Genomic DNA, 19,177 nt, shown 5'->3' with positions numbered 1-19,177 from the left:
ACCTCTGCCTAAATCCTGCTGGGGTACATGGGAGATCACTTGTACCGGAAGTACAATGATGTCACATCCGGCTGCGCGAACCCGGAACTCCACACAGATGCTGGAGAGGGAGGATGCCGGGGAGCTCAGCGAGGACCCCGGCAGCACGTCACCGCCCAGCTTTGCCCCAGAGGCGTGGGAGGGGCGGGAAGGAGGGCCTGAGTCCACAGCAAGGATGGAGACGGAGCGCAGCACATGGAGGAGGAGGAGAGGATCACCGCCTGACCTCGGCTGCCCAGCGGTAAGAGATTCCAGGTGCTCCGTTCACCGGCCACGACAGCACCTGAAGGATCTCTTCATGCCCCACTGGGGGACAGGAAAAATACTGGAGTTAGCAGGAAGGGGAGGGTTATTTAACCTCTTTGTGTTCCTGTCCCCCATTAAGGCGGGGAGACATCCTCCCAAGGTGACTGTCATGGAAGGTGACTAGAGAAAAGGAGCTTTTCAAGTGAGCTCTTATAAGATACACAAATGTTATGATTAAGTATTTGCCAACAAGGATGTGGTTTCACCAGTGGGGGGTACCTTTGGTAAAAATAGACTAGTGCCATCACAGCCCCCCTTGACCAAACTTCACTGGCCTATAACAGTACAAAGCACGTTCACCCTGGTGATCTAGTGGCAGTTAAACAAGAGACATTGCAGGAGACAGTTAAGAAGTAGGCCCAAAGGAATGCCATGCCCAATTCCCCAATGTGGTGTCCGTCTTGGACTGATTAAAATAGTGCCATTACAGCCCCCTTGGCCAAAATGTAGCGTACAAAGCACGTTCACCCTGGTGATCTACTGGCAGGTACAGGACAGATTGCAGGAGACCGAGTTAAGAAGTCGGCCCAAAGAAATGTCATGCCCAATTCCCCAATGTGCTGTCCTTTTTGGACTTAAAAATATAGTGCCATCCCAGCCCCCGTGTCCAAAAATCACCGGCCTATAACAGTACTGAGCAAGTGCACCCTGGTCATCTAGTGGCAGTTAAAGGACACATTGCAGGAGACAGACTTAAGAAGTAGGCCCAATGTAATGTCATGCCCAAATCCCCAATGTAAAATCTTTTTTTTTTTTTTTAAAAAGGAGTGCCATCACAGGCCCCTTGGCCAACATTCACCATGGTGATCTACTGGCAGGTACAGGACTGACTGCAGGAGACCGAGTTAAGAATTAGGCCCAAAGAAATGTCATGCCCAATTCCCCAATGTGTTGTCCTTTTTTTAAAAAATAAAAAGAGTGCCATCACAGCACCCTTGGCCAAAATGCACCGTACAGACCACGTTCACCATGGTGATATAGTGGTTCTCGATGAGGAGGATGAGGATAAGGAGGAGGATAAAAACAAACAGACCAAATCTGGAAGTGTATACCCATGTGTGGTTGTGAAGAGGTGCAGGAGAATACACCTTCCCAAAACAGAGAATGTATTTGAGGTTATGTTTCGCTGGTTTCACTTGGTGGTATACAGAAGTCTTTCCCAATCCAGGCCTTGTTAATTTTTATAAGAGTCAGCCTGTCAGAATTTTCAGTTGACAGGCGGATGCACTTATCTGTGATAATTCCACCAGCGGCACTAAAAACCCTCTCTTACAGAACGCTAGCAGCAGGGCAGGCCAGGACCTCCAAGGCGTAGAGAGCCAGTCCATGCCACGTGTCCAGCTTGGATACCCAATAATTAAAAGGCACAGAGGAATCACGGAGGATGTTTGTACGATCTGCAAGGTACTCCCTCACCATCTTCCCAAACATTGCACTTCTTGTGACAGTACCTCTTGCCTCTGTGCCGCCACGATGGGAGGGTCTGAGAAAACTGTCCCAGAATTTGGCCATTGTTCCCCTGCCTGAGCTGGATTGTACTTCTGTCTCTCTCTCGCTTAAAGTCCTTGGTTGTACAACAAACTCTGCTGCCAGCGTTCTCACATGTGAATTTTCTAACTAATTCCGCTACAAGGGCCCTGTGGTACTGCAACATTTTTGTACACCTCTCTGCCTCAGGCAGAAGAGATTGTAAGTTCTCCTTGTAGCGTGGGTCTAGAAGTGTCATCAACCAGTAATGAGTGTCACCCAAAATTTTGATAATCGGAGGATCACTTGAAATGAAGCGCAACATAAAGTCAGCCATGCATGCCAGACTGCTAACGAGGCAAGACTTCCGTGTCCTCACCAACAGGACAACTGACCATGTTGTCCTCCTCCTCATCCTCCCTGTCCTCAGGCCATCCCCGCTGAACAGAAGCTAATACAGATGTGTTTGTAGTACCCTCTATAGCGCATGAAAGTAGCTCCTGTTCTTCCTCCTCCTCCTCATTGCCTACCAATCTACGTTGAGAAGACATGAGGCTGGGCTGAGTGTAATCACCCTGTATGTTTCCTTGCTCCATGTCCTCGTGCTCTGCCTGCAATGCATCCTCTTTGTTGGTGATCAGAGAGTTTTTCAGAATGCTGAGAAGCGGGATGGTGATGTTAATTATGGCGTCATCACCGCTCATCATCTTGGTGCAGTCCTCAAAGTTTTGGAGGATGTTATATATGTCTGACATCCATGTCCACTCCTGAGGTCTTATGTGTGGAATCTGACCTGAAATTCAATGGCCTTGTTGATGTTGGTAGTCAACAACGGCCCTCTTCTGCTCACAAATGTTTCCAACATATGCAGTGTAGAGTTCCAGCACGTGGGGACATCACACAACAGTTGGTGAACTGGAAGCTGAAAACGCTGCTGAAGCACGGCAAGGGCGGCTGAATCTGTAGCTGACTTTCTAACATGGGCAGACAGACGGCGTACTTTCACTAGCAGATCCTGCAGCTACAGGTAGCTTTTCAGAAAGCGTTGAACCACGAGGTTAAGCACGTGGGCCAAGCAAGGTACATGTGTGAGCTCACCTTGCCTCAGAGCCACCACTAGGTTACGGCTATTGTCACACACGACCATGCCTGGCTGTAGGTTCAGCGGTGTCATCCAAACATCTGACTGCTCTTTCAGCGCTGTCCACACCTCTTCTGCATTGTGCGGCTTGTCACCTATGCAGATTAACTTCAGCAAAGCCTGTTGCCGCTTGGCTGAGGCAGTGTTGCAGTGCTTCAAGCTTCTGACTGATCTGTTGATTTCAGACATGGCAGATGAATAGGAGGAGGTGCAGGAGCTGTAGACTGTGGGGGCAACCCTGATTGACGTAGGGCCAGCAATCTTCGGCGTGGGGAGGATGTGTTCCATCCCAAGGTCCGACTACGTCCCGGCTTCCACTATGTTAACCCAGTGTGCCGTCATTGAGATATACCGTCCCTGGCCAGAAGCACTTGTCCACGTGTCCGTGGTTAGGTGGACTTTCCAGGTAACAGCATTGTTGAGGGCACGGGTAATGTTGTGGGACATGCTGGTGTAATGCCGGTATGGCACACCGGGAGAAATAGTGGTGACAGGGGACCGAGTACCTTGGGATGGCCACCGCCATCAGGTTGTGGAAAGCTTCCGTCTCAATAAGCCTAAAAGGCAACATTTATAGCGCAAGCAGAAGAGAAATATTAGAATTGAGGACTGTGGCCTGTGGGGCGTTGGTGGGGTATTTCTGCTTGCGTTCCAAAGACTGGGTTATAGACAACTGAACACTGTGCTGGGACAAGAACGTGGATGCGCTTGCTGATGGTGCTGCTTTACTGTGGGCCACAACAGGTGCAGGGCTAGAGGCATCTTCACATGCATGATGTACTGGGGATTGGCTTCTACGCAAAACAGTGGAAGAAGCAGTGGTGTTACCAGCAGGCCGTGGTCCCGGAGCCTGAGGTTCGTCCCACAAAGTCGGGTGCTTTGCTTGCATGTGCCTGATCATGCTGGTGGTGGTCAGGCTGGTTGTTTTGCTACCCCTGCTGATGCGGGCATGGCAGGTGCTGCAAATGGCCTGTTTGGGGTTATCGGCAGTCTTTAAAAAATAGCCAGACTCGGGAAGATCTCACAGGTGGAATGGCAACTTCACTCATGTTGGTGTTACGGGGAACGGATGCACGCCTTTTGTCTGTGGCCACCACACTGCTTCTTCCTGCCTGTTGGGGGGATATGCCTCCTTCCCTATTTGTGCTGCTGTCCTCGCTATGCATGTCCTCCTGCCAGGTTGGGTCAGTCACTATGTCCTCCACTACCTTGTCTTCCACATCGGCACCCTGCTCCTCCTCCTGACTTTCTGGAAATTGAGTCTCATCATCTTCCACCTCTTGTGACACTTTCCCACCATTGCCTTCGTGTGACCGGGGCTGGTCAAAGCTTTGGGCAGCTCTTCATGCAATCTCATCTTTCCCCACTTCAAGTTGACCGGCAGAGATTTCTGAATCTTGAAATGGAAAACTGAACAGCTCTTCAGAGTTTCCAAGTGTGGGATAAGTTGTCTCAGGGCACTCGTCATGGTGGGAGGAAGGAGGATCAGGGTAAGGAATATCCTGGCCACACTCAAGGCTACTCAGACTTAACCATGTGGAAGACAAGGTGGTGGTGGTGGCTATGTGACTGGAAGCATTATCCGCTATCCAACCAACAACCGTTTCACACTGGTCTGGCTTCAATAGTGGTGTGCTGCGGTCCCCTAGAAACTGGGACAGGAAGGTCAAGGGAGAAGATGTGGGTCTTTGTTATGGCCCACTTGGACCTTGCCCACGGCCTCATCCTCTGGATGCACCATCACATCCACTTCCCCGTCCCTTGCCTTAACCATTTTAAATGGAATACTGCATTATTTCAAATGCTCAACACAAATGTCTTTATTACTAGCAAAATAATATGTGATCAGTATGCCTGCAAATCTACGATTTTTCAAACCCATACACCAGGCAAGCCTCAGCCTGACCTAATAGACTGTATTCAAATTTTTTTTTTTAAGTTAATTTATGCGAAATAGCACTGTATAGGATTTGAGAATCACACAGCCACAAAGTAAGTACACCGGCCTCCAATGCCAAAACTTGGAGCAGAGATATACGACGGCTGTAACAGAAATACCACTCTGTGGCCTTATAATTTTTTTGGATGCTAAATAGTGCTGTATAGAATTTGAGTATCACACAGCCACAAAATAAGTACACCGGCCTCCAATGACCAAACTTGGCGCATGCAGATATATGAGGCCTTTTTCGGGGAATTTAAAACACCAAAAAAAAAAAAAAAAAAAAAAAAAAAAAAGGGACACAAGGGTAGCACACGTAACTATGCTACATATGCCTGACATACTATCACTTTTCAACAGGCCTCAGTCTGACAGAACAGACTGTATATTTTTTTTCTTTGTAGGGGGGGGGGAAATTTGTGGATGGAAAAAAAAAAAAGGTATATAGACAGTAAATAAGCTGCAGCAGCAGCAGGCAGTTATGGCGCTTTGGGAAGGATGCAGTGGGACCAATGGATGCACATATAGTGCCTGCAGGCCTTGTGGATGTGGATATGCTGTGCCCTGCCTGCCTAGCGCTGCAATATCGGGACCCAAGAATTAGCCCTAAAAAGGACTGTTGGTTTCTGAGGAGTTGTGGACGTAAGAGTTGCAGACCTACACTAACTCTAAAAACCACGATTCTGACCCTATCTCGGCAGCAGCTCTCCCTACTCTCGCTGAAACAGGAACAGAATGCGGCGAGCAGGGCGGCGCATGGTCTCATACTCGGGATGATGCTGTATGGCCCAGCCAATCACTGCACGACCACAGCAAAGATGGCTGCGGCGTTTCATGGCCTGGCAGACAATCCCTGCACCATGATTGGGTCTTTAAAGTCCGCAAAAAACGCTGGGTGGAGACTGCAGTTACCGCCAAATAATCTCGGAAATGCTCACTGCTCGGCGAGTACCCCGATACTCGGGCGAGTAACGAATAGTGGCGAGCACGTTCGCTCATCACTAATGGTATAAAAAAAAAACCTGCGGAATTGCACTTTTCTTTTTCCAATTTAATTTCCAGTAGATGATATGTTAAAACCAATGGTGTCGTTCACCAATGGTGTCGCTCAAAAGTACAACTAGGTATTCATAATGAAGACTGCCGACAGGTCACTGATCGCTCACTGACCTGCCCCTTAGTTTACATAATGATTACCGTATATATAAATACATACATGCTGAAAGAAAAAAAAACCTTCTGCAAGCAGGCGCCAGCCGTGGCATCTGCGCTTCAGCATAATTGCATGTGTAATCTGCATAAAATTATTATACTTGACATATTTAAAAAAAAAATCCATTTGAAAGTGGTGCCTGCCTGCAATGTAGCAGCCAGTGGTGTATATAGGTGATCCAATAGCTACTACTGTGCCGGTGGCGCCATCTTGCCGGGAAAAAAAATCCTCTTCCAGTAGCAGCTATCTGATAACGTCAACCATAATAATTTTATACACATTACACATGTGATTATGCTGCACCGCAGGTGCCACGGTTGGCGCCTGACTGCAGAAGGTTTATTTTTATTTTATTTTAGTATGTGTATAATATTCATCATGTAAACTAGGGAGCAGGTCAGTGAGGGATCAGTGACCTGTCAGCAGTCTGCATTATGAAAAGCTAATCAGAGCACCACATGAAGACCCCCACAGGCCGCCCCTCAGTAAGAGCATATCATTAACACAAAACTGAAAATAAAGATTAAACAACAACCACAAGACAGATTTCATCAACCAAGGTATCGATTTAATCAGTATAACGGCGCCGAGCTGACACTGTATGTAAGTTACTGTGCACAATCCTGCTGACAGGTTCCCTTTAAAGGACTGGAAAGACAGATATACTACACAATTATGGATGAAGAATATAAAGTGCCAGTGCCATTGGATTTCACAGACTAAAGAATACATGTATGGTAATACAAAAAAAAAAAAATCACCCAAGGAGGAAATACCTCAACCCCCTCACACCATGACACTTTTTTCATTGACTGATTAGAGCCTGTGACTTCTCTGCATTTAGTGGTCACTACTCACCTTTGTGGTTATCTGTAGGAATCTCCTCTTTACACCACTCATCACCAATCACATATGTCTCTGTAGTATTAATATGGGGCAGATCTTCACCCTGAAACACAAATTGTAAAAGTCACACACAGATGAAGACAGAAGATCCAGGCAACATCTAATGTCTATGATCAGCTTTACAATGTCATCTTCACCAGATATAAAACATACACTGAATGGCCACATTACTAGAGACACCCATCTAGTATTAATCGTATATTAATCACATCATAGATTGCACACAAATTAGATGAAGGTGCTCTCAACAACCAATTCTGGCTCGTCCCACAGATGTTTTATAGGGTTAAGATCTGAGGACTGTGAAGGCAGGAAAACAAGGAAAACTCACTGTTATATTCCTGGTGTAAAGGATTGGAAGATCCTGGCACCTCCGGAAGAGAATTGATGTGTGACACAAAGGTATGTTTGTGGTGCTGCAGAATATACTGCAATTACAGGACCATGAAGCAAAGTGCTGTCATATGGTTAATGTTATAATTTATTGTCGTCACTTTTATGTGATCGTTATAAAAAAGTGTAGGTAGTAAGTGATGAGCGAGTATACTCGTTACTCGAGATTTCCCGAGCACGCTCGGGTGTCCTCCGAGTATTTTTTAGTGCTCGGAGATTTAGTTTTCCTTGCCGCAGCTGAATGATTTACATCTGTTAGCCAGCTTGATTACATGTGGGGATTCCCTAGCAACCAGGCAACCCCCGCATGTACTTATGCTGGCTAGCAGTTGTAAATCATGCAGCTGCGTCATCAAAAACTAAATCTCTGAGCACTTACAAATACTCGGAGACCCCCCGAGCATGCTTGGGAAATCTCGAGCAACGAGTATACTCGCTCATCGCTAGTAGGTAGCTGAACAGGGGGAGTTACAGAGGGTCAGCCCTGCGGCTGGGCAAGGGAGAGTTACAGAGGGTCAGCCCTGCAGCTGGGCAAGGAAGAGTTACAGAGGGTCAGCCCTGCGGCTGGCCAAGGGAGAGTTACAGAGGGTCAGGCCGGCAGCTGGCCAAGGGAGAGTTACAGAAGGTCAGGCCTGTAGCTGGGCAGGGGAGAGTTACAGAGGGTCAGCCTTGCAGCTAGGCAGGGGAGAGTTACAGAGGGTCAGACCTGCAGCTAGGTAGGGGATAGTAACAGAGGGTTATCCCTGCAGCTGGGAGCAGGGGAGACAATAGTTGTAGTGCATGCTTCCTATATGGAGCTCTGTAGAGTGAGGTTGCTCTATTGCTCACTGTTAGCACTTGAAGCATATTAGGTGTGCAGCCCAAGAATGACAGTTGCATAGAAATGCATGCTGTCATGCTCAGTTCGAGAAGGCCACCAGCGAGTTTGAGCAATCTGATGCAATTCCAGTCCGAGTCATACAGCTGTTTGACTCTTCCTTTTTACTGGTGGATAAAAATAGACTGAACATAAGACCTTCACAGCCTTCTACACATCATAGGAAATATCTCATGACACCTTCTCTCCATCTACCTGATATTCCTGAGGAACATTGGGATTTTCTTGTTTACAGTCCTGTGGAAGAAGAGGAGGGGGAGATCTCTCTGGTGTTGTCCTCTTACTGGATAGAACTGGAGGAAACACATACTGGGACTGAATTCATTCTTTACATACAGATAATTATAAGCCGAGTGTAATTAGTCCTCTCTATTACCTGGTGATGTGAGGGGCTGAGGAACTTCCATCATGACGTCTTTGTACAGATCTTTGTGTCCTTCTAAATACTCCCACTCCTCCATGGAGAAAAATACGGTGACATCCTGACACCTTATAGGAACCTGATACATACAATGATAAAGTTATCCCCCCGATCCCTCCATAGTGTTACTGTATAATATCCTAGCAGTGTCACCTCTCCAGTCAGCAGCTTGATCATCTTGTAGGTGAGTTCTAGGATGTTCTGGTTATTGATGTCCTCATGTATCAGAGGGTGAGGTGGAGGTCCCATGATTGGGCTCAGGGGTCTTCCCCACCCCTCAGACATAGGGGCCTGACAGCGCTCACTAGAGGTCTTCTTCACTACTGTGTAATCCTGGTTATGGAGAGACACATTAATAAACCTCACTACAGACATTCCCAGAGTCCTCACCTCTCCAGTTCTGTCCATCTGTTATTCCCATAGATAAGAATGATGTAATGTGAGGTCATCAGAATCTCTCACCTCTCCAGTAAGCCGGAAGAGGATCTCTAGGGTAAGGTGTAATATCCTCTCCGCCATCTTGTCCCTGTCCCAATCCATCCTTGTAGTGTCAGTCAGGAAAATTCTCTTGTGAAGGAGAAAATGGCTAATGAAATCAATTATTAAACCTTATATAAGTCAGTTAAGATATGGTGCAGCAAGATGGAGTCTATTTCCTGATCAGCAGCACACTGGAAGGAACTTTTGGAATGTGAAGACGTCGCTGGGTATTGGGACAATGAACTGAATACCGTATATGGAGGTGAAGTTGGAAATGAAGTTGGATTGAACCAATCAGAGTGACCAGCTGTTCAAAAGTTGTGCGACCCCCCCTATTTCCTGCTCTTAGTATATTCTTTTGTTTTGAGAATAAAGTTCAGTTGGGCACAAACTTTGACTGAGAAAGGAGTATGTATCGTCTCTGTGAATCTGATACATTCTTAGCCTCTAAGCTAGCACTCAGCTTATATTTGGTCAGGTACAAGCAATCATATAGATCTCACTTGAAGAGATCACCCTCACACTCTTATATAGAAGATCTCCACTGAGAGGATCCGATATTGTAGGGACCTGAATGGGGAGAAGATGACGATGTAACATCATAAAGATCCCATGTAAGAAATCTCCGAAGCTGTTACGGGCATCACATGATCACTACATCCAAGTCATGGCCTTGTCCTGCCCCTGGGTATAACACACAATCTGATTATAGTCACATACAGAGATTTATCACAGAATATCTACAATCCAGCACCAAAAACACAGAACAAATCTAAAAGCAAATCTAAAATACAGTATGTGAACCTTTAATAAATATTCCATAAAGCAAGACAAAGTTATAAAGTGCAAGGATCATCCACAGAGATAGGGACGGCAGAACCGGGGACGTCAGTAACAGGTGATAATAGAATATTAATAGAAGCTAAAGAAATTGTAATCCCAGTAAATGTGATTGTCCCAGAAAGGTACTGCATAAATCGAGAAAACCCAGAAGTGAATTTGTGTCAGGGATGAAAAATAGAATTAGACTTACCGATAATTCGGTTTCTAGTAACCCACCACGACAGCACCCCGGAGGATGTTACCCCTTTCTTAATAGGGACAGGAAATATCAAAGAGGTTAAATAACCCTTCCCAGATTCTTCCATCAGTGTTATTATAAAGGACCACAGGAGTAGGAATGCTTCAAATTGTATTTTATTCTCTTTATCTGAGAAAACGAAAATTAAGCAAAGGGAGGGATTTATCTGTGCTGTCATGGTGGGTTACTAGAAACCGAATTACCTGTAAGTCTAATTCTATTTTTTCTAGTAACCCCCCATGACAGCACACTGGAGCAGTAGCCAAGAGTAATGTTAGGGAGGGACTATAGCCTGGACGACTTTTCTCCCAAAGGCCAAGTCTTCTATAGACATCAGGTCTAGCCTGTAATGCTTGAGGAAAACATATGGACAGAAGCTCAGGTAGCAGGTCTGCGTATCTGCTCGAAGGAAGCACTGGCTTTCTAGGCCCAGGAGACAGACGTTGCTCTATTAAAATGAGCTGTAAATTTCTCTGGTGGTGGAGGGCCCTGGATGTGATAGGTCTCAGAGATTGCTCTCTTGATCCAGTTGGCGATTGTGGATCTGGAAGTCTCCCTCACCTTATTCTGTCAGCGAAAGTGAACAAACAGGTTTTGGTCCTTCCTAGTTTTTACCCGTCTCCCGAAGATAGTGGAGCACCATTCTCCGAACGTCCAGAGTGTGGAATGCTTCTTCCTTATTTCCTGGGTCTTGATAGTTCTTCCCTCCTTCTATCTTCTGAGACCTGTGGAACTCTGACACCATTTTAGGAAGAAATTATGGGTCCAGTCACAGAATAAGTCGGTCCTGTAAGATTCTCATGTAGGGTTTGTTGATCGAAAGAGCCTGTAACTCGCCCACTCTCCTGGCTGTAGTTATTGCTACCAGGAAGGCTGTCTTCCAGGAGAGTTTGTCTACGTCTATATAAGGGCTCAAATGGTGTTAGTGTGAGCCCTTTTAGGACAACATTGAGGTCCCAGGAAGGTATTAAATTTGTAGCTCTTGTACATAGGTGAGATGCTGCTATCATAAATCTTCTAATCCATCGGTGGTCAGCTAACGTCTGGTCAAAGTAAGAACTTAGAACCGCCACCTGGACTTTGAGGGTGCTAGATCTAAGACCCTTTTCTAGTCCCTCTTGCAGAAAATCCAGGATTCGTGCTATGTTTGGTTGGTGTGGGTCAGGTTGTTCTGACCCACACCACACCCACTTTTTACTAAAAAAGTAATCCTACCTTGCTTGTTCATACATGGATTCCCACTCCTCTAGCACCAGATCCTGGATGTTTTTATGAACAGGAAAACACCTACTTTTTCCTAGAATGGAAACACCCGAATATTTCTTCATGTATAGTATGGGCAGTCTTCTCCTCCTCAACTTCCATGCTCCTCCTTACTGCCATGAGGAGTTCCTCTATATTCCCTGAGAAATATCTCTCCTTTTGGGAGATCTCTGGGTACAGGATTAATTCACCTTCTTCCAGAGGTTCGTCTGGGATCGACGTTTCATCCCGAGAGTCATCATTCCCCTCCTCCTCTAGATGAAGCTTCCTCTTTTTAGCTTCTGGAGGGACACTGGGGAGAGGGTGTGGGCTGGAAAAAGGCGGCCAGGGAGGTTTTTATCTCCTGGTGGATTAGGCCTTTAATTTCTTCCATTAAGAAAGGTTGCTCTTCCCTGATGACCTTCCATGCACTCTTTACATAATGTCTTCTTATGTGAAGAGGCCAGTTTTTTTGTACAGACTGCACATCTCTGTGAAGTCTTGGACTTGTTTCCTGGTGCAGGCTCCGTGTCCCCCTACAAGAAAGAGGAGAAGGAATAATAAGGCTCTAAAATCTGCACACAGGGAATGGACACCCAGTGCATGAGGATTTACTGGGACCGAAAGGGTGCTGGGATCTACAGATGCAGAGCAAGAAAAAACAGACATCTCCATGCTACCACTACGCAGGGTTGGTTCTACCTTAGATGTCTTCCTTGACCAGGGCTCTTATATAGGCGACCGGACTTCAACATCTGTCCTCTGATTAGAGGACCTTCTTTCACTCGATATCTAGGTGTGGGGGCAGCTGACACCAATCTGTGCTGTATCTTCCATGCGTTCCAGCGTGGAATGCAAGAATCCCCGCATCCGGTACACTGAAGCCGGCGTGTGACATCACTTCCTGCCCCCTTACTCAGACCCGGAAGTTCTCGCGTGTGCGCCCAGTGCGACACGCTGCCTGGATAACGCAACGCCAGAGGAGAGGAGACTGGAGATCTCTGAGAGGCGTCGGTGGAAGAATCCCCCCCAGACCTTGTCTGAAGGTGCGGACTGGAGGGGGGTCCTCGAGTCCTGAATGGAGATGGGAGCAGCGCTCGGGGAGGAGAGGTAAGCCTGCTCGGTCCCTTGCTGCCTGGCTTGTTTTCTATTTCCCTCCGGTGACTGTTGTCGGCACAGAACACTGTGGATGACCTCTTCATCCCTAGTAGGGACAGGAAAGAACACTGAGGAGAGGATGTGGGAGGGGTTACTTAACCTTGCTGATATTTACTGTCCCTGGACGGCGCTCCTGCCGCTCCCCAGATTATAGGATGGTTTAGGTACATTGATGATGTACTGTATTTTTTGGCAAGGTCCGGTCTCCGAACTGCATGAGTTCATGTCAGGACTGAACCGTAATGGCTCCAACATCCACCTCACGTATGTATACCATCAGAAGGAAATTTCATTTCTGGATATTACACTTAAAGTGCAGGACGATGTTCTTATTCATACTGATCTATACAGTAAGGAAACATCTGTAATGCCCTGTTGCACGCCACCTCTTCACATCCGTGTTCCACTATTAAATCTATACCAGTGGGACAGTTCCTCCTTGCCAGGAGGATATGCACCACCGAGACCCTGTTTGAGAGACAGGCTGTGGATCTTGGGGAGAGATTCTCTGATCGAGGATACAGTAGGAGATGCATTAAACGTGGGTATTTAAGAGCTAAAAAGCCTCTAGGGATGATCTATTGGCGAACAGGAGGAGAGAGGATGTATCTACCCTGGAGAAAAAGGGTGGCCAGCTGAGATTTATATCTACCTTTAATCATAGGTGGGACCTCATGAGATCAATTCTTGATCGCCATTTGTCTGTCCTAAAAACAGACCATATCCTACAAAAATGCCTTCCACCACGTCCACTTATGACAGCAAGAAGGAGCAATAATTTAAAGGACATACTGGTAAAGAGCCACTATATTGCTAAGACTCCTAACCCCTTTAACATTCATGCACCGAAAGTGGGCTTCTTCCCTTGTGGCGATTGCCTGGCGTGTAAAAATCTTAGGCGTTCTACATCCTTCACTTCCATCTGATGGCTCGAGGGAATTTAAAATCAGAGATTATATTACATGCAACACTGCTTTTGCAGTGTATTATGCAGTATGCCCTTGCGGACTCATCTATATTGGGTTAACATCACGCGAATTACGGGTACTTATTCGAGAACACGTGAGGGATATCGAGGCCGCTCGAGATGTGGATGATGTTAGCACTTTAAAACCTATTCCAAAACATTTTCGCCTAAAACATAAATGCAATTCGGGTGGCCTTCGCGCATGGGGGATTGATAAAATTCATGCTGGCATAAGGTGTGGGGATACAAGGCGCGTGCTTGCCCAGAGAGAATGCTGGTGGATCGTGACACTTGACACGATGGCACCGGCAGGTCTCAATGAGCAGTTGAGCTTTAGTCCCTATTTATGACGAGTTACCCCTACCTACATTCTGTATATGTTTTGTGTGTATTTTTTGTGTGTCTTAACATTTTTGCTTTTATTAATATACATTTTTTCCTCCCCTTTTCAGTTTATTCATTATTTCTTGCTAATTACCGTTATACTTATGATGTAATAGAGATCTATGAGGACCGTTTTGGAGCGATATGTCAGAAACAAATTAATTTATGTGGAACATAAACATAATAATGTCCCACCATGTGACTTCATCACAGAGTTTTTTATTCTATTGTAATTTTTATTTTCCATATATTTGTTGCACGTACATTTGTATATTTATTGTATTTATTGTATTATGCATTATTATATTGTCACCTCATTGCACTGATGCTATATATATATATATGTTATTTGCACATTGTTTCATCGTAATATTTAAATCTAGTTAGTCCGGTAGATTCTCCCCCTTCGTTTACCACTCCTGCATTCAGGTACGCATGTCTGCGGTCTGTGATATCCGGAGCATCATGGAAGGCGCCGGGTGCTGACGTATGCGGGTCAGTGACGTCATTGCGACGCTCACCTGACCCATGATACTGACGCGCTACACCGGAAGTGATCAACGGTGCACAGATCCGGATACATGCGCCATAACGATGAACACATGGAGGTGGGGGTATTTAACGGCGGTTTGGCACACTGCACACCACCACACCTTGAGAAAGAGGCAAAACACGCGTCGGTGGCGGCGTGGACACTGATCATGACATATTTACACCAGGGGTAAGCAATGATTTAAGCATGGGACCCGGTCCTACATAATGGCATAGCGCGCATATTAGTATAGCCATTTGGATACTTTTATCCCTACTACTTACCTTGGACCCTTTTTGGTCTCTTTCCTGCTGGACTTGAGCACTTTACCCATGTTAAATAGTAACATCTTCTGTCAGGATACTATTGTCCTTGTTTTTATTACCATATCCTAGTCAGTTTACATGTTGCGTATTATTTTCAATAAATTTATATTTTGATTACTTTTTGGACTTTGCTCCAATTTTTCTTATGGTTTATATTTACTGTCCCTATTAGGAAAGGGGTAACATCCTCCGGTGTGCTGTCGTGGGAGGTTACTAGAGAAATAATGATACTAATTACTAAAAATTGGAAATGTTATTAGATACAATTCATGAAAACAAAGAGTATGGATATTCCTAGTAACACAAACAAAAGTTAAGAATGGTGGCTGAGTAACTGTGGGAGCCCCAGTAGTATAAGGCATAGTTCACACAGTGTATGCAAATTTAACAATAGAAAAATGAAAAGAAGTGTTTATGAATCAGTAATCATTAACATATAGATATACAGGGGTTGGAAAAAATAAACACCTAACGTTTTGGCATCATAATCTAGTGTAACAGAAAGTACCCGAATGCTTGGCGTGTCAAGAGGTACTGTCTCCAAAGTAATGACTGCATTTGAAAGAGAAGGAAAAATGTCCGCAGCAAAGCACAGGTCCGGCCGAAAGTCAAAGTTGAGAGAGACCGTTGGACTCTAAAGCGAATTGTGAGAGAGGATCGCAAGATCACGGCTCCGAAAATCACTGCTGAGCTCAATGAACACCTACCGAACCCAGTTTCCACGAAAACTATTCATCGAGAGCTGCACAAATCTGGATTCCACAGAAGAGCTGCAATTAGAAAACTGCTACTCTCTATAACAAATGTTTCCAAGCATTTAGAGTAGTGTAGAAACCTCCAGAATTGGTCCCTCGAGCAGTGGAAACATGTGATATTCTCAGACGAATTATCGTTTACCCTATTTCCGACCTCCGGCCGAGTGTACGTTTGGAGACAGCCGAAAGAAGAATTCCATCCAGACTGCCTTCTCCCAACCGTAAAACATGGTGGAGGTTCTGTGATGATCTGGGGTGCTATTTTGTGGAGATCCGCCGGCCCAATGATATCCCTTCATGGAAGAATTAAAAACCGAGATTATTTAGGCATTTTAGGCAACCAAGCGTATCCAATGGTTCAAGCACTGTTCCCGGAGGGGAACGCTATCTTTCAGGATGATAATGCACCAATTCATACAGCTAGAATCGTTAAAGCATGGCACGAGGAACACTCTAATGAAGTTGAGCATCTCATCTGGCCCCCACAGTCCCCAGACCTCAACATTATTGAGCATTTATGGTCGATTTTAGAGATTCAAGTTAGACATCGATTTCCGCCGCCATCGTCGCTCAATGAACTGGAGGGTGTTTTAACTGCAGAATGGGCTAAAATTCCTTTGGAAACAATTCACACCCTGTATGAATCCATACCTCGGAGAATTGAGGCTGTAATCGCCGCAAAAGGTGGACCTACACCTTATTAAACTAACTTTTGTTGATGTTTCTAGGTGTTTCCATTATTTTGTCCAACCCCTGTATCTCCAAAGTAACTTGTACAAATATGAAATGGATGAATATCCCACAAAGGAGTCACAAACAATAAATAATTAGTAACAATAAGGTCACCCGCCAAAACACAAAAGCTTCATCAATAGTGGGGAGGGGATAGGAGTGTGGAGCTTACCCAAACATACATACACCAACACATGAACAAGCCAACAGGAGGACTCGGAAGCTGACACAATGCTCAGCTAATGGGGGGAGTAGACACGGGTGTCCGGTGACCATCGTGTCAGCTAGTATTGTATATAACTACAGTCAGAGAGTGCACAAGTGACATACAATGCTCTTATTTCTCTACCAAATAATCCCTGTACCCTAATGTGCAGAGTCCCGGTGCCCCCAGGACTGAGTCCTGTCCCCTCTATCACACAGTCCCTGCTCCCCCATTACCGCTCACCAGTGCAGACTTCTCCCTTCAGCTCTTACATGTGGAGCCGGCTGTACCCTAATGTGCAGAGTCCCGGTGCCCCCCAGGACTGAGTCCTGTCCCCTCTATCACACAGTCCCTGCCCCCCCATTACCGCTCACCAGTGCAGACTTCTCCCTTCAGCTCTTACATGTGGAGCCGGCTGTACCCTAATGTGCAGAGTCCCGGTGCCCCCCAGGACTGAGTCCTGTCCCCTCTATCACACAGTCCCTGCTCCCCCATTACTGCTCAGCAGTGCAGACTTCTCCCTCCAGCTCTTACATGTGGAGCCGGCTGTACCCTAATGTGCAGAGTCCCGGTGCCCCCCAGGACTGAGTCCTGTCCCCTCTATCACACAGTCCCTGCCCCCCCATTACCGCTCACCAGTGCAGACCTCTCCCCTCAGCTTCCTACAGTGCACAGAAAACCCTTCACTTCCTGCAAGCTCCATCCTGCTCTTCCCCCATGTGACTGATCACATGACTGTGACATCATCACAGGTCCTGGAAGCAGAGCTCCACAGGGTCACAGAATAGAGAGAGGGAGAATCTCTGCTCAGCACCTGGTAAATGGTTCTTCCCCTCTAGCGCCCCCTGTGGCCACAGACATTTCCCAAGTGTTTCTGCCCCGGCAGGAGGAGATGTCGGAGGGGACATGAGGGCAGTGAGGGGCATTCAGCAGACCCCCGAGACTGCAGGGCAGAGACCCAAATCCGGGCCTGTCCGCTGTATCCGGGACGGTTGGGACCTATGGAGTTATTTGTGTTCATCGTTCACAGTCGGAGCAGATAGAACTTTCTCATGTTCCAGAATCTTCTCTATACGACCTCTGGCTTTCTGTGTCTGTAAGGCCGTGGTCACACGGTGCAGAAATAATGTTTTCTGCAGAATCCGCACTGAACTGCATAATAACAATGTCCTCTGGTTATTATATTATTACTGAACTTTTATGTATTTTCCCCCTCATTTGATGCAGATGTGAAGCCGCATTATTAATGTGTTTTTATACCGCAATAAACCCTTTGATTCTGCACTAAAACGATCTGCAGAGTGTTACATGCATTTTTTTAGGCTCCACATAAAATCTTATAGAGAAAAATAGCAACTGAAAAGCAAGTGAAGTCAATGAAATGTTTCTCCATCTCAGGTTTTCTCTTTAGGGAACGTTTTGTCATTGCTGCAAATTGTTTGGTAACCTTGTTCTTGGAAAATGAAAGAGTAAAGGTGCCACCTCGCTGGACAAGTTCCTTTTCTATAACCCTTATGAATATTTTATCCTTTCTTGCAGGTGCCAGCCATGAATATTGGCCCCCTCCCGTATTAAAAACATCACCCCTCCGCCACCCCAGAGAAGGCACACCCATTAGATGCGCCAATTCTGGCACTTTGCCTTGCTCTTCCCACTTGCCCTGGTGCGGTGGCAAGCTAATGATAGCTGTTGAGGTGTTGTCAGCTTTGTAATGTCAGTTCACATTAATCCCACAGGTTAATAATGGAGAGGTGTCTATAAGATACCACATTACTAACCCCATAGTCATATTGTAATAAAAACACAGCAAGAATAACGTCCTTTATTTGAAATAAAATCTCCCCACCCTCTTTTACTCATATATTTAAAAAAAACAACAACATCCTATTCCATGTCTGTTCCACGAAGAACTCCAGCTCTGCTACATCCGGGTGGATTGTTGAGCGGTGGCATGATGTGACCTCACAGCAAGCCAGCCAGAACCCTGAGATCGGAGTGTGAGAACACTCCTTCGGTGTGTAGAGCTGACGTGAGAACGGTCACCAGAGTTCACAGCTGATGAACCCCTGTCACTTCACTGACATGACCACTGGCTGTGAGAATTTTTCGAAGATGTGAGCGGAGCCATAAGTGAGCTGACCAGGGTTCATCAGCTATGAACTCCGGTGACGTTTTTCACATCAGCACTACCTTTTTCACATCAGCGTAATCACGCTCCTGCCTCAGTGTGGTCCAGCTAGCATGGAGAGCAGTTCCATCACTGATGTGACCGCTGTCCAAAATCATCCAGATCATCGTGTGACATGGCCATTAATGGATTATCAAGACAAAAAACACGGCACTCATGATGGTTAGTTGTAGGTGCTCAAGTAGGGCATCCAGCCCGTCGTATCAACAATGCAGAAAAACTTAGCACTCAAGAAATGAAGAGAGGAAGTTCCATTTATTGTGCTTCCAGACAATATATCGTTACTAAACCTTTTCGGTCCACAACAGGACCTTCATCAGAACAGTCTTTTATCTGATGAGACTGTGTTTCTATATAATTGTATATTGATGTTCTGCATTATTATTCTTTATTTATATTATTTATATAGCACCATTGATTCC

General features: G+C 45.9%; 1 protein-coding gene across 8 annotated transcripts in view; it reads right to left on the bottom strand.

Annotated features, from left to right (window-relative positions):
- Positions 1–19,177, bottom strand: part of LOC143767235 (uncharacterized) — a 141,888-nt gene that overhangs the window by 26,416 nt on the left and 96,295 nt on the right. For 3 of the 8 annotated variants that reach the window (XM_077255412.1, XM_077255418.1, XM_077255419.1), the window contains exon 6: positions 6,967–7,057. In XM_077255412.1, the coding sequence (XP_077111527.1) occupies positions 6,967–7,057 (91 nt within the window). Of the gene's footprint in view, positions 1–6,966; positions 7,058–8,479; positions 8,578–8,660; positions 8,785–8,858; positions 9,039–9,167; positions 9,273–16,534; positions 16,960–17,203; positions 17,242–19,177 lie in introns of those variants that run through there. The other 5 variants (XM_077255413.1, XM_077255415.1, XM_077255416.1 and 2 more) reach the window with 4 other exon arrangements.

Source organism: Ranitomeya variabilis, chromosome 4 (assembly GCF_051348905.1).
Source record: "Ranitomeya variabilis isolate aRanVar5 chromosome 4, aRanVar5.hap1, whole genome shotgun sequence".
In the NCBI taxonomy this organism is placed as follows: Eukaryota; Metazoa; Chordata; class Amphibia; order Anura; family Dendrobatidae; genus Ranitomeya; species Ranitomeya variabilis.
The sequence above is the reverse complement of the archived record's forward strand: the minus strand, read 5'-3'. Positions and strand labels throughout refer to the sequence as shown.